Source organism: Cucumis sativus, chromosome 7 (assembly GCF_000004075.3).
Source record: "Cucumis sativus cultivar 9930 chromosome 7, Cucumber_9930_V3, whole genome shotgun sequence".
Classification (NCBI taxonomy): domain Eukaryota; kingdom Viridiplantae; phylum Streptophyta; class Magnoliopsida; order Cucurbitales; family Cucurbitaceae; genus Cucumis; species Cucumis sativus.
The window spans coordinates 11,929,462-11,957,353 of record NC_026661.2 but is presented as its reverse complement, the minus strand read 5'-3'; the positions used below and the strand labels follow the sequence as shown (position 1 = coordinate 11,957,353).

General features: G+C 34.2%; 3 protein-coding genes across 5 annotated transcripts; 1 reads left to right on the top strand and 2 right to left on the bottom strand.

Moving 5' to 3' along the window:
• The first annotated feature begins 9,469 nt into the window (after window positions 1-9,469).
• On the top strand, window positions 9,470-15,449 carry LOC101217426 (ent-kaur-16-ene synthase, chloroplastic). Of its 3 annotated transcripts, NM_001305746.1 has the most exons (15): window positions 9,648-9,667; window positions 9,780-9,833; window positions 10,622-10,674; window positions 10,759-11,044; window positions 11,120-11,300; window positions 11,636-11,850; window positions 11,948-12,068; window positions 12,227-12,324; window positions 12,403-12,626; window positions 12,725-12,837; window positions 12,964-13,062; window positions 13,788-14,003; window positions 14,132-14,273; window positions 14,563-14,808; window positions 14,917-15,298. In NM_001305746.1, the coding sequence occupies exons 2-15, from the start codon at window positions 9,782-9,784 to the stop codon at window positions 15,226-15,228; spliced, it is 2,358 nt and encodes a 785-aa protein (NP_001292675.1). In that variant the 5' UTR covers window positions 9,648-9,667; window positions 9,780-9,781; the 3' UTR covers window positions 15,229-15,298. The 3 variants fall into 3 exon arrangements, with proteins under 3 accessions (XP_011659051.1, XP_004139844.2, NP_001292675.1); XM_011660749.2 differs by lacking the exon at window positions 9,780-9,833 and having other exon boundaries at window positions 9,470-9,667; window positions 14,917-15,449; XM_004139796.3 differs by having other exon boundaries at window positions 9,471-9,833; window positions 14,917-15,449.
• A 960-nt stretch (window positions 15,450-16,409) lies between these two features.
• Window positions 16,410-19,079, bottom strand: LOC101217193 (inosine-5'-monophosphate dehydrogenase 2). Its single transcript, XM_004139794.3, has 4 exons — window positions 17,995-19,079; window positions 17,408-17,587; window positions 16,727-16,984; window positions 16,410-16,637 (listed from the first exon to the last, which is right to left on the bottom strand). Exons 1-4 carry the CDS (start codon window positions 18,973-18,975, stop codon window positions 16,566-16,568), a joined length of 1,491 nt encoding a protein of 496 aa, XP_004139842.1. The 5' UTR covers window positions 18,976-19,079; the 3' UTR covers window positions 16,410-16,565.
• A 440-nt stretch (window positions 19,080-19,519) lies between these two features.
• On the bottom strand, window positions 19,520-23,687 carry LOC101214150 (extensin-2). The gene is made up of 3 exons (XM_011660747.2): window positions 23,011-23,687; window positions 21,763-22,458; window positions 19,520-19,937 (listed from the first exon to the last, which is right to left on the bottom strand). The coding sequence occupies exons 1-3, from the start codon at window positions 23,081-23,083 to the stop codon at window positions 19,906-19,908; spliced, it is 801 nt and encodes a 266-aa protein (XP_011659049.1). The 5' UTR covers window positions 23,084-23,687; the 3' UTR covers window positions 19,520-19,905.
• Window positions 23,688-27,892: the final 4,205 nt, after the last annotated feature.

The following is a 27,892-nucleotide window of genomic DNA, read 5'->3' as shown; positions in this document are numbered from 1 at the left end:
TGGGATAAAGTTATGTTGACACTCCTATTGAGTTCAACTATAAACTGGGAAACTCAAATGATCAAGTTCCAGTTGATAAAGATTAATATCAGCTCCTTGTGAGTAAATTGATTTACTTATCATATACTTATAAGGAACACATGGAAGTTGTCAACAAAATTCTAATATACTTGAAAACGACACCTGGTAAATGGTTGATGTTCAGAAAAACAAACAAAAAGACCATTGAGGCCTATACTGACTTAGACTGTGCAAAATATGTTGTTGACAAGAAATATACCTCCAGTTATTACATCTTTGTATGGGGCAATTTGTAACTTGGAAGAGTAAGAAACAAAGTGTTGTGGCCAGGAGCTAGTAGCACTGAGATCGAATACCGAGCTATGAGTTTGGGAATATGTGATAAAATTTGACTCCAAAGTCTTGTTTGATCTTCATCAAGAATGTGAGACACCAATGAATTTTTTTTTGTGATAATAAAGTTATTAATATTGTTAAGAACCCAATTCAAAATGATAGAACTAAACATGTTGATATTGATCAACATTTCATCAAAGAAAGATTTAACGGTGGGAGCATATGCATTTTGTACATCCCTTCGAGCCCACAGATTGTTGATGCTTTCACCAATGAGCTTCTCATACCAAACTTTGATTTTTGTGTCAGCAAGTTGGGCTTCATTGAATTTATGTTCCAACTTGAGAGGGAGTGTTAAAGTTAGTGGGCTTGACCTAGAGGAAAATTATGAGAAATTTGCCATAAATATATTTCTTTTTTTATCTCTGTGTATTATTTTATCTATTCCCCTTTTGTACCGATTATATTTATTAGAAAATAATAAAAACAGATATTGTGATTTTTCTCTTGGTACTTGGGTTTCTACATGAGTCGGTGTTTTGTTAGTTTATCATTTTCAATACAAATAATTAATGAGAAGTGAAAAGAGAATGACACAAAAAAAATTATGTTGATTTGTCAAAAACTCAAGATTACGTCCAACCTTCTACAACTACAGCTTCTAGGGGTGTTAAAAAAGATTGGTAACCCGACCAACCCAGATTATCAAACCCGAACCATAAGAGTTGGGTTAAGTTTTTTGTTGGATTGGATTGAGTTAGAAAATTGGAGAAAAAAAGTTGAGTCGGGTAGCTAGAAGTAAGAGGTTGGGTTCACCAAACCCAACTCGATTATGTATATAATATATATATATATATATATAGTATAACATATATATACATATATATGTCACCTTCACCTCTTACACTTCTTCTATACTATGATGAAAATAGTAAAGTTTCAAACTTATGCTACAAAACTCTCTCCAAATAGACTAATACGAACTATTTCATTCCTATACCACAACTCAGTATTTTGGAATTATCAATAAAGAGAAACATTCAAAATCCAAGAGAATACTTAATGTCTTCTCTTAAAATAATTACTTCCACATACAATATGCACAAATTGCTTCTTCCACAAGAAACTCCAAAAAATTTCATAAATCTTCTTTTAGCTATGATGACCAATCATATTACACATATATAATATTAATATTTGTTGGTAGCATATATACTCCAATTAAGAACCATTTGGGCCTAGCATAAAGAAACTCTCAACAAATCAATTATTGATATTTTCCTTCAATTTTAACTAAAGTCAAAATTATACATATAAATATAATATATATTTATATTTTCATCATTTGGGTGCTTCCATGAATTTTTGTCTCCACGCAATCCCCAACAACCTCTCATGCAAGCTTTAATTTTATGATGGAGTCAAATTTTGATTCTCTTATTGAGTTAAAACAACATTTTCCTAGGATTTGACAACTTTTTCTGCCATGCATAATTGAGTATGCTAAAACTCTGAATTTAAATTTACCATTGCTACAATCTAACATGGATGCAAATATTCATAGGAGAGAGTTGAAGCTTAATACGCAACTTAACTTTTGCCTTATTTATAATCTTCTTTTAGCTTGAGAAATTTTACCTTTGATGAATTTATTCAATAACATCTATTATTTCAAAAAAGAATAGTCTAAATCTCCGAACAATCGTTCTTAGTGATTTCATTTGAGGTTAAATATTATCTTTAATATGTGTTCTCACTCTTCTTCTTAAATGATGTCCCTTTTGATTTTCTTTCTAATTGCTACATCATGTCATTGACAACATTAGTATTGTTACAACATTGTGATCAGAAAGCGCTTAAAAAGAAATTGGGTTCATGCTAATCCAACTTGACTATTGTCAATCTATTTAAACTCTAGTATTCAACTTACACTTGGATTTGTTTTTTGGAGTTAGCATATAAGTTTCTTTCTCTTTGAAATACAAGTGTGACTAAACTTCTTTTTTTTTTTTTTTGTGGGGGAAGCAGGTTTTGAAATGAAACATCAAAGATATCTTTATATAGGCAAGTTTTCTGACTTGAACAACAAGAAGTCAGTGGTTTGTACAACTATAGACTGAACATTCATTCAACATTCAAGGTATTCTATCATTCTCCAAGATTTATGGTTTCTTTCCTTCCAAGTTGACCAAATTATATCTTTAAATACACAATCCTACAAAAGAATTTTCCTTTCCTAATTATCATTACCATGCACCTTGTCTTCTGGTTAAGCCTATTAGGAGTTGATCATTCATGCTTGTTGGGCTTGACATGTTTTGCTTAGAACTTCAAACTAATAAATGTAAATAAGAAAGTAGATGATCCACCTTTCTATGCATATATTTGAGTGTTTTGTAACTTTAACATCTTCATTTAAGAGACAGCGACAATAAACAATGATGGTTAGTGGATTCGTGATTGTTTTTCCATCTTCTATATTCCTAAATTGTTTTGTTTTAGCCTTTAAGGGCGCAGAAGAGACTCTGAATGGATAAAAGCATATTTGCGTATTCCTAATATTTCAAAAGGAATTGGAAAATTACAAGACCTGGATACTGTTTAATTCTCCATCCAAAACAATAGTGGTTTGTGTGAACCTTAATAATGATAGTGTTATCTCGATTATTTCATTTACCGATACAAAGTACATATCACCATTTTTTTCCTTTCTTTACTCGCCCTATTCATCTCTATTTATATGTCAATTTATTTTATTTGGATGTAACTCTTTTGTACATGTTGCATTTCAACTCCAACTATACATGCACCAAATATTACCATTTTTTCAGAGGATTCTATTTTGGAAAACATCAAAATCTGGACAAGCCGCATTTTTTGAAATGTGGATTATCAACTAACTCAGTTAGTTTGTTCTATATATTTTGATAGACTTCATAGAAACATGAAACAAGAGGTATCTCTGCTTCTCGTTTAGATTCTTTCATTTTCTTCCCTAAATCGGTGCAACTTTAAGGAAACTATCAGGTTTGGTCAATTTCAAATGACTAAGGCTCTTGAATCACCTACAATACAACATTGAAGTGTTTACAATACAATAAGAGAACGGTTGAACATTACATCATAAATAATATATGGATTTAAAAGGAATCGTATGAGATGTCCAATTAATTTGTTTGTTTTCTTCTTCTTTTGTCGTCTACCTTGGGTAGCCACTGTTTATAAATATAACTAGGTAATTCTCTTTCTTGTTTCAACTGCTTCAATTTTAGCATCATGATTCTCTACGAGTAGCTATGCAAGATTTAAACGTGTGTCAATGCATACATAGTCAAGAAAGAAAAGATCTTGAAAGGTATGTAAAATGTAGCTATTGACATTGTTTTTTATTGTGGTAAGATCTAGCCTTGATCCCTTCTAAAGTTTGTAAGTTGCTAAAGTAGTATACGAAAAGTTTTCAAGGAAAGTCTATTGAAAGTCAACTCAAGGTCATTCAATTATTTTTACATTTAGTTTTAACTGAACATTATAAAGCAGTAAGAATGGGTATTCCTTTTAGTTTAAAATGCATGATGGAAGGCTCTTTTCTTTTCTTGGCTCTATTCTTCTCGATTTAATTTTTTGCCTTTTCTTATGTCTTTATGACTCTAACCCAAAATGCATCTTCTTTCTTTTCTTTTGATTTTTTTTCTTCTCTTATTTTTCTACCTTCTTTTTTTTCTTTCCTGCGTTTCTTATTCCATTTCTTTTTTTCTTTGTATTTTTTTATATGTTTCTTTCTTCGTTATGCAAATGTTTTCACTCCGCCTTCATTCAACAATTTTTTTTCTCTTTCTTTCTTCTTTCTAAATTGTTTTCTTTCTTTTTCGTTCTACAGCTTTGTGTCAAGATGTGGGGCGGGTGTGAAGCTAGAGTGAAAGGTGGAGCGGGGAGCAAGATCAGGGAATGTGGAGCAAGAGCGAGGAGCAAGAGCGAGGAGCAAGAATAGGAAACGTAGAGTAGGAACAAAACCAAAGCATGGAGCGAGAGCTAGAAATAGGCATTTTCACGCATTTTTTAGATCAAAATTGAAGCGAGAAGCAGAAGCATGGAGGGGGGAGCATGGAGTAGGATTGAGAAGCAGAAGCCAGAAAATGTCCCTTTCACTCGTTTTAAGGTCCAATGAGTAGTTACACGTGAATGACATCAGCGAAAGACCATTTTTCAAATTACCCATTGTCAAGGGATTTGTATGGATGACCTCCAAATAATAAATGCTCAAATTTTAAGAGTGAATAAAAAGCGGCCTTCTACTTGCGTCAGCACCTTGTAAATTTACTAATTTGTCCCTCAAAATCATCCACCTGCTTGATACTAGGTACTAGATTAGCTAATCGATGTTTGATGTTTTATACTTTATATTATATGTTCTATGTTATCTACTAGATACTAGATACTAGATACTCAATCCTAGATACTGCTACTTGATGCTCAATATTCAATGTTTTATGTTTTATGCTTTATTTATGTAATATATATTTATCACTTGATGCTTGATTCTTAAAGAAACACAAACAAAAAAAAAAAAGAGTAGAAATGCTAAAAAAAGATGGAAGAAGAAAAATCCAAAAAAAGACAGAAAAGAAAAAAGTATAAAAACGATAGAAGAAACAAAAAGAAAATTGTGCTTTATTAAACAAATAGATTTCATTTAATTTATTCTATTTTTAATTGAGGTTGTCTTTTATCTAACTAAAAGATTCTTTTGTGAGATTTAGCCCTTTTCGGGTATTGAAGTTGTTGCTGTTTTTTGAGATTTTGTCCTTGACTATAGCATGCTGGTGATTATATTATATGTGATTTTCTGTCATATGTGAGCATTTCTTGCGAACAAGATAATCTTCATTTAGGAAGATTGTTCCTCGAAACTAGCTAGTTCTGCTAGTAGGTGAATTCCTACTATATGTATATTGTGTATGTGTAGTGAGTAGTGTCGTACACCAAGACAATGACTAAATAGAGAACCTGAGTGAGAGATCTTTGATGTTAGGGGAAGCCTAGCAAGAAGCATCATACTAAAGTATCAGTACTCCGGGGGAGCTTGCACAATGTGATATGAATCTGAATCAAGAAGCAACCAGTCCAGGGGTAGATTCCATGATAAACCTGGATTGTTCAAATATAAGTTTATTTAGTACCTAAAGGATATTAATTGTGATAAGAAACTTGTACTTGTGAACCTTTTTGATATTCTATATAAGATCTCTTCAATCGGGTTCATGACCCTCCAGATGTAGGTGATGTGGCACTGATTAGGTTACTAATGTGTTTGCATTATGATTTCTTTTCTGACTTGTTACTCGTGTTATTTTCTCAATTATTAGCTTTGGTCTTGTCACACCCCGTCCCGAGCACCTGCTCCCTCGACCCGAGACGTGAAGCCAACCGATGTCATTATCTCTTTGAATAACATCATGTGACCCTAATAACTATAACTCTTAACAACTAAAACAACTTAGACAAAATAAAATTTATGCAGTGGAAATTTAAGGAAACTAACCTTTAACAACTTCTTATACTTTTAACAGGTAGTCGAGGCTAAATGTCATTGATTACAAACTTTACTTACAAACCAAACAAAATTATACAATAACACTTAACCTTATGCAAAACCATATACATGATGAGATTAAAACTGACCCTTAAAAAACTAAACTATCAATAACTTTTGCACAGCAGTCTGAAGACAATGGTCAGGTTCTAAGATCATCATATCTACCTGGAAATTGGAAAAACATTTGGAAATGGTGAGCTAAAAAGTCCAATGAGTGATGGTTTTATAAAACAGACTTTTAAAGCAAACATACTTTAAACATTTCATAAACATACCATATAATCTTTAAGAAATCTCTTCAAATTGATTACTTTCTAACATTCAAATGCTCATTTTAACTTTGTATATTCTATACCCTGAAAAAAATAAACAAGATAGCATAGCACCTTTGATCATACTATTCATAATAAACTCGATCAAGATAGTAGAGCACCTTTGGTCATATTATTCTTGCATGAACTCAATGCTAATGGCTAAGTGGTCAACATAGCCTTATACCCCTGATTGTGCACATTGACCCTTGAGGGCTCGATATATAGAGTACCATGGTTTTCTCTTTAAAACTATTCTATTAAACTCATGTTTTCATAAATCATTGCGTGTAAAGCATATAAATACGTGCTTCCTAAAAACGTTTCTAAACTCATGCTTTAGAATAATTTTCTAAATATCATGCTTTAACACTTTTTTTATACATGCTGATAAATAGACTCAACACAGTTCTATAATTATTTCAAACCATACTTGAATAATAGCTTGTAAACATATTTATAAATCATTTTATTATTTATAAATCATAGGTTAAAATAATTCATTTTTCACTCACATATCGCAGATCAAACCCTTGGTCGATAAGCTTGGCTGATTTCTTCTTGTCCTAAAATAATGAAAAATAACTCCAATTATTTCTCTTTTATTCTAAAAATATTAAAACTTTACTTAGAGTTTCCCAAATCATCATAAAAAGCCCCAAAACGCCTCAAAAACCTCTCTTAATTCAAAACGCATGCCCAACATGTCATGCTAATTTTTTAGGCTCGACCACTAACCTCTACTGCCCAAAACCTCATTCTTGGCTAGAACTCTACTTCTTCTTTAGAGGTTAATAACATAAAATCTAGAACTTATTGCAAAACGTCTTAATATTCTTACCTCAAAATTTCAGCTTCATATTCCAACGGATGAACTCTACAGCCTTCTGAAAGTTCACGTTGTTTAGAATCACTCAAATTCCGACCTTCCTTGCTTTCTATAACAAAAACTCAACCCTCAATCAAATTAAAGGAGCAGTTCCATATTAAAAAATAGACTCAAAATGGAAACTTTTGGGAGTAATTTCACTCAAAACGCACAAGTGTACTGTGAGAAAAATGAATATGAAGTAACCTAATTAAAGAGTCCATTGCATGAATTTAATTATGTTGACACCTCATCCTTGCTTTAGTCCACCTTAAATCTTATTAAGACACATTCTGCTCACTTTAATTTACATTTCAAAACACATGCTAACAAGGTTTTGACACTTTACTAAATCCTTAAATCGGTTGTCTTAATCGTGCCATATAGTTGTCTAAAATGCATAGCTAACTTCCAAAGTCATCTCTCCTACTTTCTCGCTCAAACTACATAACCTGACTTAGAAAAGTTATAACTTAAAATCTGTAACTTTTTTTATAAAACTTACTTCTATAAAGCTTTTCTAAAATGAGTTACTTTCTTACCGCAAAATTTCAGGGCAGAACGCAAAACTAGTGTTCTGTAGCCCTTTGAGAGTGCATCTTGCTCAGGTTTACTCGCGAACTAACCTTATCGCCTTCTCTTATCCAAAACGCCAACTTTCTCACATCCAAAACGCCCAGCGACTTTTTTCAATAAAATAAACTCAATTTCTAAACTTTCAAGACCAATTTGAGTGTAAATGCCCAATTGAGCTGTGGGAAACTCCTTTATGAAGTTAGCTAAAATGACCAACCTCTACAATCCTTCTTTCTCGCCAACCTTCAACACTCAAAACGCCTAAGGTACTATTCTTTGATACTTAAACAAAATTTTTCTTTCTTTCTAATCTCTAAAACTCTTTGAAAAATCTACACTACCTAAAGTTTGGGTCTTATAGGGCTTATCTTAATTCTGTAATTTGACTTTGTATTATTTTTTCAATTAAAAAGAACATACGAAGAGGAAGAATAAGAAAGTAGGGAAAAAACGACAAAAAGAATAGGAAAAAAATGGTTGCAAAACGGAGAAAAAGTAAGAAAGTATTTAAGGTTAAAGTAGTAATCTGATACAATAATAAATTAACAAAATGTCATTTTTGATTGATATTAAAAAAAAACACACTTTTCAACCGATCTTTTAAAAAAACATAACAAATTATCAAAATATTTACACTATGTAGAACAATTTTGAAAATTGATAAAGGTCACAGGTCTATATGTGAAACACCAAAAATGTTTCAATCAACACGTAATTAGTCAACCACACGCGTATGTAATTATTCTTCTAAATGATCATGATATGTGATCGTGTAGGAAATGATACATGACCATGTAGTTGGTATCAACATCTGTCACACGTGCGTGTGTAATTCTTTTTCTAGCATTCATTACTTGTAGAAAATGACACATGATTCTGGTAGAAAATTAACTATTTTTCCAAACTTTTTATGTTAGGCCATGAAAATTTTCGATTTGAAGTAAAGACCATTTCAGGTCATTCATCGGCTGGATCCTATTAGTCTCCAGTTGGTTTAAGTTGGGGAATTGACAAAAATAGGCCAAAAATGAGGTAGATAAAGATTTTTAGGATTGATTGTAAAAAAATTGACATTTATGACAAATTAGAGGTGAAATGACGAAAATACTCTCATTTAATTTCCTCCTTCCTCTTTTCTTTTTCCTTCCTTCAACTTTTGGTGCCTACATTTCTTCTCTTCCGTCCATTTCTTCTCCACTTCCATCCATTTCTCCTCCACTATTAATCCTCTAGGCTTGTAAATTGATTGAACTTTTCTTTAATCCCTCTTAGCCTATCTCGTACACATCTTGCACCTATCTCGTACACATCTTCTCATACACATCTTTGTGAATGTTCCACAATGAAATCACCGAAACTACCATTGTTTTTGTAGTTTTGTGAATAAAAAATGGGAAAGGAAGAAAAAAGAAATCAAAGGTTTTGTGATAACGAGGAAAAATGGAATACGCATAGGGAGAGATGAGAGAAAAATGAAATATTATTTTTGGAAGTGAGAAAATGGAGGAAGAAGGAGAAGGAATTCCATAAATTACTTTTTAGGTTTTTTTATAACTAAAGGGTAATATAGACTTTTCCTAGTTAATTTGTCTTAAATGTCATATTTTTTAAAATTTATCCTAAAACTCCTTAAACCCTTAAAAATTATCCTATTTTTGTTGTTAATTTCCCGTTTAAGTTTTGCAATTTGACTCTTTCTTGGTTTCCCTATCAGATTAATTCTGGATAAAGCCACGTAAGGAAATAAAATTGATGATCGCTGCGGTGTCCACTTCATTTGGAAATTTGGGAGTGTGGGGAACACTATTCACCTGCCACTGCCCGACACTTGTAAATCGATGCCTAAACCTCTGAAAGAATCTCACAGTGGCCTTGCAACCTACCATAGCTGGAAATGTTCTCACAAAGCATGCAGCGAAGACTGAAGCTGGCAACGGCCGTTATACCTCTGTATTCCTCAATGTAACCGCCGAGTATCGTTTTTCTCTTCTGCCCATTTGCTTCTTTCTTTCTACTTAATGTAAATAGGGTGATCCTTCTTCCCCAATTTCTTTGCATGTCCTAAACATATCAGCAATGAATCTTTCCCGACCCACCAACCTTGGATGTTTTACTGCCTCCTCCTCAGGTTCTATTTACCAATTGATTGACTGTGTTTGTGATTTGATTGTGTTCCTCTTTTTCTTATTGTTTGTTTTCTTTTAATCACGGCAACTTCGCTTAAGTTGGGTTTCTCATTTTACTCGTAATGTTGCTTTCCTGTTGAAGTCTGCGTTTTCCAACCTTCGATGTTCTGGATAGACCACCATTTGATTCATTAATTCATCTTTTTTGAGTTTGGGTGGAATAGTTTTCTAGCATCAGCATGAACTCTGATTGAAACCGATGCTAATAGATTTATTCACCATGTTTGTCTTTTCATGAAAAAGGAGTTTTATGGTCAGGTTGGAACTTTGAAGAATCAAAGTGAATAAAGTAACAAGTTTCCTTGACATCTATATCATCTTCTTTTTACTCGCTTTATCAGTTTCTTTATACGTTGCATTCAGGGAGCATTGTTGGGTAAAGGTTTAATTAAGATGAATGGGAATGAACTTGGTTTTATGTCAAGGTCAAATTCTAAGGATTCTTTCCATGTGGAAGAGTTATAAACTCTCTCAAGCAGTAACATAAAATCGAAGAGCAGAGAAAGTTCTTAGTCATTGAAGAATGAATTTTGACCCAAGTGGAATGTCCTACAGTAAAAAATGTGTTTTATGATTATTTACATGAAATCCACATAATGTTGATCTTTCTCCTATTTTCTTAGAGTCTTAAACCCGGGGAAATATTTTCGAGTAACATGACATTTATGACATTTTTTTTTACAATTCATGCATACCCTTCTGATTTGTGAAAAGTATTCTTCTCAATCAGCTTCTCTATTCCCTGGATTGGATGTGGGCACAAAAACTAAAACTGGAGCTTTGGTATGATGTAGTTTATTTTCCCTTTTTTTTTCACCTTGTTATCTTTCAAACCAAAGTTACATATTTTACTTTCTACTCTTACAGCGCTTTGAAGAAACAAAAGAAAGAATAAAAAAATTGTTCAAAAATGTTGAACTTTCAATTTCTGCATATGATACTGCATGGGTGGCAATGGTCCCTTCTCCAAACTCTCTTAATAAACCTCTTTTTCCTGAGTGCATAAACTGGGTATTAGATCATCAAAACCCTGATGGGTCATGGGGCATACTCCATGACCATCAGTTGGTGATGAAAGCCACTCTCTTATCCACATTAGCATGTGTTCTTACTCTTAAGCGATGGGATATCGGTGATGATCATATGAGCAAGGGTATGCTTACTTTTCTAGAGTTCTTCTCCATGAACTATTCGGCAATGGACTCAAAGCATTTCCTTTGTTTTGCAGCCCTTAGTTTTATCAAGTCTAATATAGCTTCAGCTACTGATGAGAATCAACGTTCTCCTGTGGGATTTGACATAATTTTCCCTGGTATGATTGAGTATGCTAAAGACTTGAATTTGAATCTACCCTTGGCATCAATGAATGTGGATGCTTTGGTTCAAAAGAAAGAGTTGGAGCTTAGAAGGTAATTTTCCCTGGCATGAAGAGTTGGTTGAAGCTTAGAAATTAGAAAAAAAAAAAAGAGATTTAAACCTTTTTGAGGTTTTTATTCTTGGAAATATGAGATTTTTTAGTTTCTTTAAAATCTGAAATGCCTGATCAATGCATCCAAATTTTTTCTGATTTTTCATGTTCTACTTCAGTTTTTAGTGTGATTGAGCAGGACTTTGAACACTACAGTAATTTACAAGTAATACTTTAGATTTGTATTCTTTAAGTTAGGTTCTTTATTGAATGAGGAAATTTTTTTCTTCACTGTTCCTTTCTTATGTTTGGCCTTTCATTCTATCTGTTCTGAAGCTGCTGTAGCAACTCTGAAGGAGGAAAAGCCTATTTAGCGTATGTTTCAGAAGGAATTGGAAAATTACAGGACTGGGAAATGGTCATGCGATATCAAAGGAAGAACGGATCACTGTTTAGTTCTCCATCCACCACGGCAGTGGCTTTTATGCACAGAAATGATGATGGCTGTTTTAATTACCTTCGCTCAGTCTTACAAAAGTTTCATAGTTCAGGTTCCTCTGACATCATTTTCTGCTCCTCTTTTTCTTTCCTAATGTCTCATTTATTTCTCTGTAATTTTTTTTTTGTCCATTTACTGATGTTTTTCAGTTCCCGCAATATATCCTCTTGATATATATGCTCGTTTACACATGGTTGATAGCCTTCAAAAACTGGGGATTGATGGCCATTTCAAAGATGAGATTAGAAGTGTATTAGATGAAACATACAGGTAGTATGATTTTTAACCGATCACCCCAAAATGAATTACATGACTAACAAACACCATACATCTGCATATATCCTCTGTTGTTTATTCAATTTCATTTAGTCTGTGGTTGAATTCCTTTCTAAATATCAATGGTTTGTTGAATCGATTTGCAAGATTAGCTGTTGGATGCAAGGGGAGGAAAACATATTCCTAGATGCTTCAACTTGTGCAATGGCCTTCCGGATGTTACGTGTTGAAGGATATGATGTTTCTTCAGGTGTCTTATGATTATTGAATTTTAGAGCTGAGATGTTGGATCAAAGAAAAGGTTTAATTTGTGTAATTTGTTCTATAGATCAATTGACTCAATTCTCAGAAGGTCTCTTTTCAAATTGCCTCGGAGGACATTTAAAAGACTTTAGTGCCTCACTAGAGTTATTTAAGGCCTCCCAGATTATCATTTATCCGGATGAGTTTATTCTGGAAAATATAAACTCTTGGACTAGTCGTTTCCTGAATCATGGATTATCTAGTGGTTCAGTTCATTCTGATAGAACTGAGAGACTCGTGAAACAAGAGGTATGTTTAGTAGTAAAGTCTCAAATAAAATTTCCCCTTTTCTTTTAATTTAAAATGAAGTGTGAATTCCAAAAATCCTTGTCTCTGGTCATCTTCAGGCAGTTAATGCTTTCGAGTTCCCCTATAATTCAACTCTGGAACGCTTATCAAATAAGCGAGCACTGGAAAGTTACAGTGGAGACATTGTGAGGATTTCAAAAACAGCATATGCGTACGTTTCAAATTCTTTCTCTCTTTGTTCTTCTTTTTGTCCTTTTGCTTAGTGTGTGTGCATGTTGGAGATGGGAGGACCTTGGGGGAAGTTGAACAGACCTAATACTGGATTTAATTATATCAGCTGCTTAAATTTTGGTCATCAAGATTTCTTGGAACTTGCTGTAGAAGATTTCAATACCCTGCAAGGCATACATCGCAAGGAACTGAAAGAGCTTGAAAAGTAAGTTACTGCTTTTTGTAGATTTGGTCATTTGTAGGCATTTCCATATAATTGCAAGCATGTGAAGATTAATTCTTACCACTATTATATGTTTCTTTTACTTGTATTGAGCGCCCAAGGTCTGTGTCACAAACACAGTAGTCTATGAAGTGATGACTAGGCAGTAATAAATTTGTAAATTAAAAATATCGAGATTGGCTGAACTAGGATGGTGGAATCATAAACTGATGATGGCATCTATCAAGTGTGTCAGATTATTCAACATTTGGAATAATACATAAGAAAGGCAATATATCGTAAAACATTACAATTCTACCAGTGGAAATAGATGTCTTACATATCTGATCCGATATTACCATTTGCATAACTTTTCCTTGGACTAAAACCTAATTTTACTCGTTTGGTACTAGAAAAATTCAAACTTACTCATCAGTTTTGTGGTAGGCTAGTGATAAACTATAATTCCCTGAATCATTCCCTTTATCTCCTTAACCGTATGTAGTACATTATTCGCATCCAAGATAGGTCACAGGGTTAAGCAAATATTCACGTTTGCTGCTTTCTTCACTCCTTGGAAGAAGCCATGGACTACTTTTCTAGATTAAATTATATGCTTCGAATGCCATGGTGACTTTTTAAGTGGACACAATTCTCTACATTTGTAGTGCACATGAGAAAACACTTGTTGGTAAGTTAATTTCCTAATTTCCTATGTGTATGAACAGATGGGTCATCGAAAACAAATTGGACAAGTTGAAATTTGCGAGACAGAAGTTAGCGTACTGCTATTTTTCTGCTGCAGCGACCCTAACCTCTCCAGAACTTTGTGATGCCCGCTTATCATGGGCAAAAAATGGGGTACTCACAACCGTGGTTGATGATTTCTTTGATGTTGGAGGATCTGAAGAGGAATTGGTAAACCTTATACAATTGGTGGAAAAGTACTTCTTCTTTCCTTCTACTTTCTCTCAGTTGATGCTCATTGGTCCAGTAATATTTTCATTTTCATTTCTTCTCTCCTAGCATTCTGTATAATCGAACTCTCCATTTCTCAATAAATAAACCACAGGTGGGATGCCAGTGGGGAAACGGGTTACTGTTCCAAGGAGGTTGAGATTATATTTCTTGCACTTCATAGCACAATTTGTGAAATAGGAAAAAAAGCTTTACCTTGGCAAGGACGCAGCGTGATGAGGAATGTTATCGATATTGTAAGATATTTATTTTTTAAGCAATTATTATTAAATCATCGGTTTACCTTACTAATAATATTTGGTATATTGGAGGAGAATACAGCTTAGTTATGCCTAATTATACTACTTCAAGTGTATGAAAATAAGGGGAAATAAAACAACCACCAAATCTGTTTGTCTTGTTTACTTTTGAACTGGATCCTTGATAAATGAGATTAGTTTATGACATGTGTTGGTAGGTTCTAAAGTTTCTTTCATGTACTCAACAAGAAAATATGTAAAAATATTATGTGCTTGTGATATACAGTGGTTGGCTTTGCTCGAGTCAATGAGGAAGGAAGCTGAATGGTTGAAAAATAAGGTAGTGCCATCATTGGATGAGTACATGGAAAATGGCTATGTATCATTTGCTTTGGGACCTATAGTCCTTCCAACGCTCTACTTTGTTGGACCTAAGCTTCCAGAGGAAATTGTTGGAAATTGTGAATACAAGAAGCTCTTTAAGCTGATGAGCACTTCTGGCCGCCTTCTGAATGATACTCGAACTTTTGATGTAAGTAGTAAAACAAGTTGCATGATCTAATACCCTTTATGCTAAGAGGTTTTTTAGGACTTCTTTTTTTCTTCTTTCTTTATAAATCGCTTCTGATTTTTGTTGCAGAGAGAGTCCAGCGAAGGGAAATTAAATGCCTTGTCTCTATACATGATTAGTGCCGGTGGTAAGCTCACCAAAGAGGAGGCCACTGAAGCAATGAAAGGAGATGTTGATAGGACGAGAAGAGAACTGTTGAGATTAGTTTTGCAGGAGAACAGTACAATTCCAAGAGCTTGTAAGGATTTGTTCTGGAAAATGAGCTGTGTTGTGCATCTATTTTACAGGAAAGATGATGGGTTTACATCCCATGAGTTGATGAACTCTGCGAAAGCCTTATTTGAACAACCCATGGTTCTGGATGAACTTTTGAACAAATGAAACAAGTTAATTTGTAAACATGGGGATGGAGAAGTCCTTATGAAACTTCAATAATGGGAAGTAGATGTAGACATCTTCTATTCACAAGCTCTTTCTATACTTGTCTGTTTTTTATTCCCTTATACTCCACTACTTATATTCCACTTTTGTTACATTTGAGGGAGAGAAGAGACCTACATTAGTTATATCTGCCATAATAATGTGTGTGTATTTATCGATAAGTTACTTGGTAAAATCGACTCCTGGTGATAGGTAATAGCTATCCAAGTTTAGTAATGGAGGATTAACCAGTTTAAGAATTTTTTTCAACACGTCCTCTTTGAGTAATCGCATTTGCTAGAACTTTCTTTCCAATATTTTGTTTTGAAGGCATAGACAGTCTAAGTCAAACTTGTAAGTATTGTTGTTTTCTTGAATTATTCTAATTTCATTGATAATTTAGGAGAGATACAAGCCTATATATATTAAAGGAGAAATACACCTAAGAAAAGACTATGCAAAATAATATCTAATACTCTTAATACGCCAATATTATCTCTCAAACTCAAGTTTCTAGAATGAACTTGAGTTTGCTAAGAAAAGAAAATCTAGAATAGAATTAAAAACACACGAAAAACAAACACAAAGAAACTAAAACAAAATTTAACCAAAGCAAAGAAAAACCCTAATAGGAAGGGTTGACCATTCAACGAACGGGATGTGGTGTTTTCTTGAATTATTCTCTATTTCATTGATAATTTATGTGAGATACAAATTTAAATATACTAAAACAGAAATATACCTCAGAAAACAATATGCAAAAAAATATTATAATAATATAGGATATTCTAAATACGCCAATAAACAAAAATATTATAATAATATAGGATATTCTAAATACGCCAATAAACATCAGTTGTAATCAATTTATGGAGACCTTAAATAAAAGAGCTGAGATAACTACAATTATAGATGCTGTGGAGAGATGACACTGGATTTGTTACTCAGTTTGACAAGGCCCTTCCGATCCCATACTTTTGTGTTAAAATTGTTCCTTTTAAGAGGTGTAATCATTATCATGCGCTTGTTACGAGGTATGATCATTATGATGTGTTAATTTTAATGGAGTTCGATAAAATATATTTGGTGTTAATTGATTTTTCATGCATAACATAAGAAATGTAGCTCTGTGCTCTACGTCATGGCCAAATATTCAAGTACTAAAATTTTGGACTTGAACCCTCTTTATTGTAAATAAATTATTGCATGAGTCACAATATATATCTGAAAAATCCATCTGACAGTTCAAGTCCAGCTTTAAGGAGGGGATCGGCTTATAGCCAGAATGTATTGATTTTCTAAAAAGATCTCTTTTCATAAGAGACCAATCCATGAATTCCACCTTCAACCTGTGCCGCCCCTGAACGGACCTGCATATGTGCAAACCCAGAAAAAAATTCTAAACAAATCCATTTTCATAACTAGCAAAGCACTAAAGGGGAGAAACAGAACGCCTTACCTCTAGCCTTAAAACCTTTGAGCTTAAGAGGTCATGGGCAGATTTGACGGAAGAAGCACCAAGATCTTGGAACCCTTGCTTGACTGCTTGCATGGTATAGGGTATGAACTTCAAAACTGAACCCTTATCCGCAACTGCTCCAACAACCCCCTGAGCTATCTTAAGGGTTGCAGTATCCCCCAAGTACCTGGCATCACTTCCTTTGATCATTGCTTCTAAAGATCCCATCCCCCGATATTTCTTTACACGCTGACCATTCTGGGAATGACAAGAACCAACTTCTTATGAGACATTTCTGATTTCGCTCACTTTTTATAACTTAAAAGAGAAACACTGTGAATTGTGAGCAGTTATACTTGTGTTTCCTAATAGAAATTTAAACGATCAAAAGATAAAGAACATATATATGCATGGGCAAATTGAAGTAAACTTCAGAGTGAAGTTGTTAAGTCAACAAGTACTAGCACTAATCGTTCCACCTAAATGTACCTCAACTAAGTGATAAACAGTTTAAAATTTAAAACGATCATTTAAGTACAGGGAGAGAAATCCAAAAAAAGGCATACTCAGTAGGGGGAAGTTTAGCAGTAATGACTCCAGTTATATTTATGAAGTTGTTAGTTGTTAATTGTAAGGTAACTAGCCGTGACCATTCACTTGGGAAAAGGAGAAAAGAAATACCCTCGTTTCGAAGGCCCCAGGGGCCTCGGTGCTTCCAGCCAAGAAACTTCCCATCATTACCGTGGATGCCCCAAGAACTAAAGCCTTAACAATATGCCCAGAGTTTGAAATTCCACCATCAGCGATAACTGGCACGCCACTGTGCGAAGCAACTAAAGAGACCTTGTAAACCGCGGTCGCCTGAGAATAACAGAGGAAACACTGCCTCAGTGTCTTAAAGAAAATTTTACGAAGGTATTATAAAGGGCGGAAAGAGAGCAAGGATTCAAATGACATGGCCAAGCAAAAAACTAGTATTTCCTAAAAACAACAGAGAGAGAGAAGATTGTTGGCAGAGCATGAATATTGGTGACTGCCAGATTGTGTGTTTGCAAAGCAAAGATTCCGTATCAGCATCCAAATACCCTGGTAGTTGCAAAATGAAGGTTTTGATTTAAATGTTTAGTGTCAAAAAGCACATTGAACCAAGGGAGCTTTTAAATGTGTTATACTTTCCAAGGAAGAAACAAATGCTAAATATTCGATCTTTGTTTTCTTTGGTCACAAATTAAGGATGTTATAAAGAGTAGAGAGTTAAGATGGTCTACCTGTCCTCGTCCAACCGCACAAACCTCCTGAGTAGTACAGATAGATCCAGAACCCATCCCAATCCGCAAGCCATCGACTCCAGCTTGAATCAAATTCTGGGCTTGTGCCATCGTCACCACATTTCCCCCAATCACGTCCAACTCTGGATATGTCCGCTTCACATACTTTATCATATCAATCTGATAACTGGAGTTACCCTGTGAACTATCCAACACCACTACGTTTATACCTGCCTGCACTAAAAGCTTGAGCCTTTCCTTGTCATGTTCCCTTGTTCCAATCGAAGCCCCCACCAGCCAGGAACCATCGGCCGCAACCGACCCAACACCCAGTTTTGGATAACTTTTGATTCTCTCTACTTCCGACTTTGTCGCAACATCCACAACTTCGCCGTCCTTTAACAGCGGCACAAAGTCCTTCTTGTTTTCCTCCAAAAACGCGTCCAATTGCCCTAAATCATAGTTCCACGGAACTGAAGCCCCCGAATTAACCATATAATCATATATTTTTACTTCCTTGTTCCCCTGGGAAGTCCAATCCGCGTACGAGACATAGCCCAAAAGCTTGGACTTAGAGGTACCTGACTCAGTAACTAAAATGAAAGGCGAAGAAGCAAAATCGTCATCGGAGTCAATCCGATCGGATGGGGACTTGAAAACAAGATTGGACAAAATAGGAACTCGGCGGGCCTTGGCGGCATGAACCATGGCAGCTTGTTGGGAGGCAGGGGAATTGGAGTGGATGATACCGATGCCGCCAAGAGAAGCCATGGCAGAAGCCATGTAGGCTTCGGTGACGGTGTCCATGGGGGAAGAAACGCATGGAATGGAGAGAGAGATATTGCGGGTGAGTCGGGTAGCAAGTTGGACAGAGTCAGTGGGGAAGTCAATGTAGTGAGGAAGGAAGATGACATCGTCGTAGGTGTAGGAAAATCCCTGATTGAAGAGCTTTTCAGCTGCAAAGCCGTCCTCCATGGCCATTGTTGCAGAATAGGGTTTTGGGTACTAAGTTAAAAGTTTAAACGGTGGGATGAGCCTAAAGAGAGGAAGCCGGAAGGAGACGAAACAAATGGAGGGAATGGCCCAAAAAAAGTTTTTTGATTCTACAATTACTTTACTTTAATTAATTATTTATTACTTTTTCTTCCACGCATTTTCATACCAAAATTCATGAATCATGACTTACCCTACAAAAATTATGATAATAAAATAAAACAAACCTTCTGAAAAATTAGGGCATGCTTTTGGTTGGCAATTTGTTGTATTTGAGCATTTTTTTTAAAAAAAAAGAATTATTGAAAATGCTAAGAGTATCAATGCATCCTTTCAAAGTTGAATGAAATTTTGAAATAAGGTACTTCTCTAATTTTGACAAGATATTTTTAGAACTTTTTAATAGGCAAAAGATATTGAAGAAACTTTTGAAAGTTTAGAATACGTTCTTGAAACAATGTCATCCATGAATGAATTGCTATTTTCCCATAGGCTTTCTCTTTCCCACTTCGGAGGCCCAAAACCATGAAAATAGTATGAATTTAGAGTACCAATTACCTACTCATACTTTCAATCTATTTTTACAAAAGAATTGTTTCTAAAGGATATATTATGAGATGATAATCAATACAAAAAAGTATCTGTCCCAACACTTTACAAAATTATCCAACATTTATTAAAAAAAAGTTCCAAAATAAAAAATAACAAAATTATTAAAATAAACTATGAAACATATATATGATTATATCTAATCTACTTATTAATTTATTCCAACCAAATGATTATTTTGTAAAAAAAGAAAAAGAAAAAAGTGGGGAAAAATGATGAGTGATTTGTTCTAATCCTATACTCTGTACAACTTTGAATTCTCACGTATCTTCAAAAGTGGATTAACAATTCCATTTTCCATCGTAATGTCTACGTGTATGTGAAATGGCACCCATCATAACCTGTCATTGTTCCACATCAACACAAGCAAATTTCTTATATTAATTCACTACCAAAAATGGTTGATTGCAACCCAAAATGTTGATAATATTTATAAATATACTAAAATCATAACATATATATCTGAATAGACATTAATAGTTAAAAATATATATTTTCTAAAAACGTGTTTGGAATATATCTTTTAAGTGTCGGGTTAAAAAAGAATATTTTAAAAAAATTAAAATCTGTATGCAATGTTCAATATAGACTTAGCTTTAGTCCAACCTAAGCACACTTTTAACTTTTGAGTTTTTATAATCGAATCACTAACTTTTTTTTTTTTAATTATACTTTCATATCTTTAAGATCCTTTTCATTTGGATGCAACACCTCAAATTTAAGGAAACATGACCGAGCCAATAATATATAAACTTTTAATTGAATGAAGAGTAGTTTTGATTAGCTACACCTACCTAATCCACTTCCTTAAAATATTGTAATTTTTTATATTAAAAGTATGTGCATTATCACTATCCACTGCATTAGTTTTTTTTCCGTGGATTTGGAATACTAAATTTTAAAAGTTAATTATTTTAAAGAAATTGAAGTTTTAATTGATGGAGTTTAAATATTTCAATGAGTTTTTTAAAAAAATATTTTCTTCTAAAGTTTAATCCAAATGAGTTGATATAATTTAAGATTTTTAAAAAAATTATAACAAACTCGAACACGCTAAAGTAAAAAAATAAAATAAAATCTATATAATCTAAACTAACAAATTGGTTAGGGACAATTTTTAGAAAAAAATATTTTATTTAGAATTGTTTTTTATATATAAAAAAAACAGCAAACTTATGAAGTTAAAAAAATAAAAATAATAATAACCATCTCCAACGCATTTTAAAAAAAAATCTATACTCATTCCATATAATTTAAGCTAAAATATGGGTTGGGAACAAATATATATATTAAAAGAAAAGAAAAATACATGATTTTAGAATTTTTTTAAAAAAAAAAACTCTACTTCAATTTATATGGTTAAAAGATTAATAATATTTTTACTAAATCTAAAAGTTTATTTAGAAAAAAGAAAGTTATAGAAAAAATATGATGAGAAAACAATGAGTAAAGATAAAATGACAACTTATTTGGAGGATAGGATTTGCCATATTATGCTATTTTGTAACTTTTTAGAAAATGTTACTTTAATATTTTGAATAAATATATACTATATAGGATTTGACATATTATGCTCTATTTATGACGGTTCTTTTTTTTTTTTTTCTTTTGCCATCCAAATAATGAGGGATGGAAATCATTTCAAATTATGGGTTGATGAACGGAGTTAAATGGGAAAAAAAAGAAAAACGCTAGATTTTTTTTTTAATAATATTTATTATTTTAATTAAAATTTACCAAGCCAAATTTTCATTGGTTAATTACTAGATGAACCATTTAGAAGGAGTGAGTAGAGTATTCCTTTTGAAATTTCATAAATAAAAAATGATACTAACCTCAAACGACTAAAAACATTTTTTTTTTTTTTGTATATTATTTGAAAGATGTTTTCAAGTATAACAAAATTTTATAATTCAATAGAATTGTTGTATCAATTAGATTGAAGTTAGTTAGATTTGACATATTAGGGGTGAATTGATAAATTTGTATAAATCCATTTTGATTATAAGTAATGAGCATAATACTTGAGAGTAGGACCAAAACGAAGAAATGGTATTTGTAAGGTAGGAAGTGAATGAAAGTTAAAATTTGAAAGTAAAAAGCAGGATTCAAATATAAAGAATAATGATAAAGGAAAAAAGAAGAGAAAAATAGAAGGAAACATACTAGGATCGACGGTGACAAGCATGGCAGTACCACCAAATTCGCAAGTGCCACCGCCCACCTTGGTTCGCTGCCAATAACTATTGAAGGCGTAGGAAGCGTGGGCTATGAGCGTGTTGGGCATAAAACAGGGTCCGCTAGGGAGAATAGAATCGCAATCCGCCACCGTCCCGCAGGCATAGTTCATGGCCTCTTGAATGATTGGGTCCGGCACAGAGGGCTTGGCCACGCACCACAGGGCTATATTAGGTGCGGAGTGGGGAGGTGGTGGTACGCTCGGTGGAGGGTAAATCACTGGTGGTTGGAACACGGGTGGGCTCGGCACGAACACCGTCGGAGAGGGTGGCCGGCTCGGAACGTAGCTTGGAGGGCTGGGCTCGTAATAGTAAGGTGGGGTGAGGCTGGGTGGAGACGGAGGAAAGCCGTAGGTTGGGGTAGGAGGTGGGAGATAATAAAAAGGTGGCGGCGGCGATGAAATGTAGGTGAAGGGCGAAGAAGGAGGCTGAGGAGTAATTGGGGGATAGGAGCAGTAAGGTGGCGCGTTGTCCGGCAGTGAATCGAATGGCGGTAGAGTGAATGGTGAGCTCACGTAAGGCTGGGAATTCGTCGCTCCATCCACGTGGCTCACCTTTCGACCAATTACATCTAAGTATTTCGCCAGTTGGAGTTTCTTTGACTTTCTATGAACACTCCTACCATCTGCAACAATACCAAATTATTCGTCAGCTGCCACATGGACCCAAATGAAAAATAATAATAATAACCATTACAATTTTGAAATGCAAGACCAAAGCACGTAAATGTACGACAAACACAAATCATTGAGGATTAATTTTAAAATTGTTAAATTTATTTTTGTGATATTTAAAATCATATTTTAATTACTCAAATTTAATGTTTAATATTTATAATATGATTAAAAATTGATAAATATGATTCTAACTGTTTCAATCTGGGGGGTTACTTCTCTGCTAAGAATGGCACTAAAATAAATTTGGTTTTGACTACACATAACCCAGGCAGAGGGCACTTGCATGGGCTCCTATCTCCTAACTTTAATCTTATCTTTCTCAGTGGATGTCTAGCCAATAATCATGATGTGACTTCATCAGGGACCTACGCGCACATTTTCGAATAATGTATACCTAAAAATAAACAACAATTCTGCCAATTCGCCGTTGGTTTTGGAAGGATTAACTCATACAGACTGAGTAATGATGTAGATTAATCCAGAAAAAGTAGAAAACTTACCACATTGAGGGAAGAAATGGGTTGCACAAGTGGATATAAAGAAAAGAAGAAGGCAGAGTCTGGTAAGATCCATGAGGTTTTGATGATGTTTAGCCTCTCAACTAGAACTTACTTAAATCAGCCGCAGGTGAGTTTAATTAGTGTGCATGGAAGAACAGAACAGAGCAGAACAGAGCAGAGCCGAGCAAAGCAAAACAAAACAAGGGACTGCATGAGAAATAATGGGATGGAATTAAATAAAGGGAGAGGGAGTGCAAAAAAAAGTGTACAAGTGGCAGAAAAAGAGGGATTCTTTGGATTGTTTTTTTAGTTGTGAAGAGACACTTTGCTTAGTTATGTGTACAAATGAAGATATGGAAAGGGCCAACTGGGTACATCTTAGATTAGAGATGGAAGTTTTCTCTTCTTTTTCTCCTGCTTTTTTGTTGGGGTTTTGAGGACTGGTCTTGGTATTGGTATAAGTATATAATTAACTAAGTTTGTATTGCTGAAAATAATATATTTGCATGTCGAAATTTGGCATATATGCTTGCTTCACCAATGGAACAAAAGGGTACCTGGCTATGTGTGTGTTTCTTGCTTGATCTCTACTCCACCCTCTCCTTCCACTCTCTCTGTCAAGTTCTAAGTTAGGCAGCGTATACTGCAAAATCAAAATGTTTATGAATAAAAAAGATGATGATTCCATTCCTCGATCAATAAATATTCAATAAGCTCCTAACCATCTTTAATTATGTCTCGCCCTCCTCCTCCATTCTTACCATTGCAATGATACAATCATTCTCCCTATCCTCAATAAACATTGCTATATTTAAAATACAAGTTTGTTTTTGTTTTATCTTGTTCAACAATTTGCAAGTGAATGACTCCTAACTTTTGACTTTCTATTTGAAAATGTGTAGTTACGTCATTTGAACTATATATATTTCTTTGGTCTTTTGTCTAATTATTACATAAGTACGTTAGTATTTCCAATTCCAAAACTAAATCGAATTAACCACCTAGGTGTTAAGATAAAAATCAATAAATTAATATTAAATATCTTAAGAGTGAGTTTCAAAATGGACAAAATAAATTTCTAATATGAAGTCGTAATGAACAAAAATTTCTTCTGTTACAATATATATGTATATATACATACAGATGGATATATATAGAAGATTCATTAACATAAGAAAATTACTTAAAGAAAAAGTAAATTAAACAAAATATTTACACAATTTTCGGAATAATATGGTTGAAGATTTACACAATTTTGGAAATAATTAATAATAGAATATTTCTCTTGCTGCTCACACCAACTCTCGCCCTCAAAGTTGGTGAAGAAGCGTTGATCATTCTCAACTTGTCCAGCAAGCTTTGAAACACCTTTCCCAGAAACAACCCTTGTTAGATCATCGGCAAGTTGATCCTTTGATGTGGCAAATGGAAGACTAATTTTAGCATTGTGATCTTTGATGACGTGTCTATCAACATCCATGTGCTTGGCGTTTGGTCTTGCTGAATAGGGTTATTTACAATAGCTATATTGGTTGCCTTATATTTTCACATAATAATACTATAGATTTTGACTTACGATCCATTTAGTATATACTATAGGCGGCCAAAAGAGGCAAAGCCCCCTCAACTTTATGTTCTTTTATATATAAAAAATTGAAATAATACCAATATATAGAAGCTCGTTTAGCGGTAAAATTATCTCACATAGCCCCTTTTAGACCCAGGTCTAAGTTAACTCATTACATTTTTTTTATTAGAATATAAAACCATGCGTCAATAATTTTTTGGATCTGTCATCATTTTAACTGACATGTACAAAGATCATGTAAACTTCGTTTTATCCATAACAACTCACAATTACCTTGTGTCATTTCACAAAATTTTGCCACTACACTCAATCCTACTACAACCTTTTGTTTCTTGCTTCGCTATGTAATTAAATTACTTCCAACAAATGTAAAAACATCATGATGTAGACTTTCCACCCGGTATGACTTCAAGCCCAATTAGCACCGATGTATCCCTTGATTTCCTAGACTCTATTTTTTTTTTTTTTTTTTTGCAAAGAATAGACCTTTACTCATGAGAATTACGGGGTATCGATTCAATGAAAAGCTTCCATATGATCTTCACTTGGTGCATGCATGAATTGTCTTACAATACTTACTGCATATGCTATACCGGTTGTGAATGGAATAAGTATATTAGTCTCCTAATTAATCTTTGATACCTCTCCTTGTTGGTTGGAGTTTGATCTTGTTGAACCGTTCACTTGTGATTCATCTCAATGGAAGTTTCAACATGTTTACAAATCAAGCATTTCAGTTTTTAAGTAAATTCAAAACATAATTTTTCATTGAGAAAGAGAGATTATGTTGTTTGACCTTTCCTAAGAAGAGTAAGAAATATTTCTTAAGTTTAAATTCAGTTGTAAGGCTTTCTTGAAGGCATCTATCTCATTTGAGTTATTCCCTCTAAACCCTAAATCTTCTTACCCTTTGATTTCCTAGGGTGTATAGAAAGATAAGTTGTGTTTTGTTGTTGCTATTATTTCTATGGTAGCTTTGAAGAAAATGTTGATGGAAAATTTGCCTAAGTGTTGGAGATTTGAGGGTTGAAGATAGGCGGCCAAAAGAGGCAAAAAAAAAAAAAAAAAACTTTGGCTAGTGATAGAAAGCAAGGCAGCCAAAAGGAGGAAGAAGAGAATTGGAGTTGACAATGCGTTGCTTGGCTAGCATATTGAGCTATGCAACCAAGTAATAGGCATGTGAACCTCCAAAGATGTGATGTTAGATAGCCAAACATAATAGGCAACAAGAGAGTGTAGGGCCAAGACAAGCATATATAGCCAAAAGGGGATTCAAGAACCTTTAAACGACAGGGTGAAGGCATGAACACATGTTGTAGCAAAGAACCCCTTTGCGTTAAGGCTAGCTAGGCATCATGAGGCATGCATGAGATATGAGGCTAAGTCATTGAGTACCATGCAGGCAAGTTGTTAGCCATGCGACCAAGGATGTGTTGGTTGAGATCTAGTTGTTCAAATGTGTCTTAAGTGTTCAAGGGTGTTCGGTGAAGTGGAAAATAGATGTCTAGACATATAAAGACTCAAATTTTTGTAAACATAAGGTGTCACCCAAGAGTCATGCACAAATCACTATATAAAGGTAACATTAGAGGACGATTGCTCTCTTTTTGCTCGTGTAATTTCTCTCATTTTAGTCCCAAAAGAACTGTTTATGAGTGAATTTTAAGGGTTAGGGCTACCAGACAGAAAAGTTATCAAGAAGGGTTTCAATTGTAGAAGTTTATCATCAAAGGTCACTTCTCGAGTGACTCCAGAGCACTCTTCAAAGATTTGAAGTCACAAATGAAATACTTGGAATTTGAAGCTAAACTTTTGAGGTAAGGTATTTAAGAGGAATTTAAGAGACTTTGTAGAAGGAAGTTTTTCATTTTAACTAGTGAATTTTGAGTTATGAGCTTAGAGGTTGAGTTTATTTTTGAACTACACAGGATATCTAGATTGAGAAGTTGTGCAGTCGAGTGTTGGTCGAGATCAGGGAAGCTGAGCGTGGAGAGTGCATTCAAAAGAGGTAAAATGGGTTAGTGTATGCATTTGGATGAAACAACACATAGCCAAACGGCATGTGAGGCGAGCGCCAGAGCTAGACAAGCCATGTGGGCGCAACAAGGCCAGCACGTGATAAGGCCTAAGACGGTTATGGGGCAGGCGAAAAGGCCCCATACAAGGTTAACATGCGGCCAGGTACCCCGATGGACATGTCAGCAAGTGTGTGTTGCCTCTGTTGCCCATGTCACGAGCGAGCCAATTCAAAGTATCATTTTAGGCCCTTTATATTTGTGATTTTGCAATTTTTGAGTAAAGGTTGAGGTATTTTTGAATTAAGAGAATTAATTGAAAATCAAATTCTATTATTTCAGGACAAGAAGAAATTGAGTAAATTTATAGACCTTAAGAAGAAATTGAGCGAATTCTCTTATTTTAGGGCAAGAAGAAATTGAGCAAATTCTCTTAACACGCTGGTGAAGCTTATACTTTGATGGAATTCGTCAATCTCCTCTCTTGATGGAATTTGTCAATCTCCTCTGGATCATCACCTCGAGACCTCAAATGACCTCCAAAGTAATTCTTAAACCCTCTCACTTTTTAAGGCATAAACTCACTCTTTTAGGTTAGAGTTATGTGTTGAATTTTGTGTCTTGATCAGTGTTGAAGAGCATCCAAATAAAAAGGGGAAACGAAGTTGGCCAACACGAGCTTGCCAAAACTACCTACCTAGAGTCGCGCATGCCTTGTTTTAGGATACCCCCTCCCATTTTTCTTTTAATTTATTGACGATTTCAACCTTGTTTTTGGCTCAATTTGATTTTTTTAGCTTTCAACACACAATATCAATCAAATATCCTGAAATACGCGAGCAAACACGTTAAATCTTATAAAAACAACTATAAATGTAAGACTAAATACACACAATTTAGGTGTGTCAAATAAGCACAATAATATCGAGGCTAATGGAATATTTCCCTTACTGCTCAGGCTAACACGTAGCCCAAACCTTTTAGTCTTTCTAAAATAGAAAAAATCAGCCTAACTCACGATTTTAAACATGGCATGTAAAAAATGTATGGATACACCTAGAACCTTGATACACTCAATACCTCTTGATACACTTGGTATATAACTTTGACACACTATTGATGTACACTTGATACTCCTTAATACATTTAAATTAAAAACGATACACTTAGAATTAGAAGAAGAAAAAAAAAACGAACAACTTCTTCTTTGAAAGCAACAAACCCCTCCCCCAAACATCTTGCTTGAAACAACAACACTTGCTTCACACCATCTGCCGCC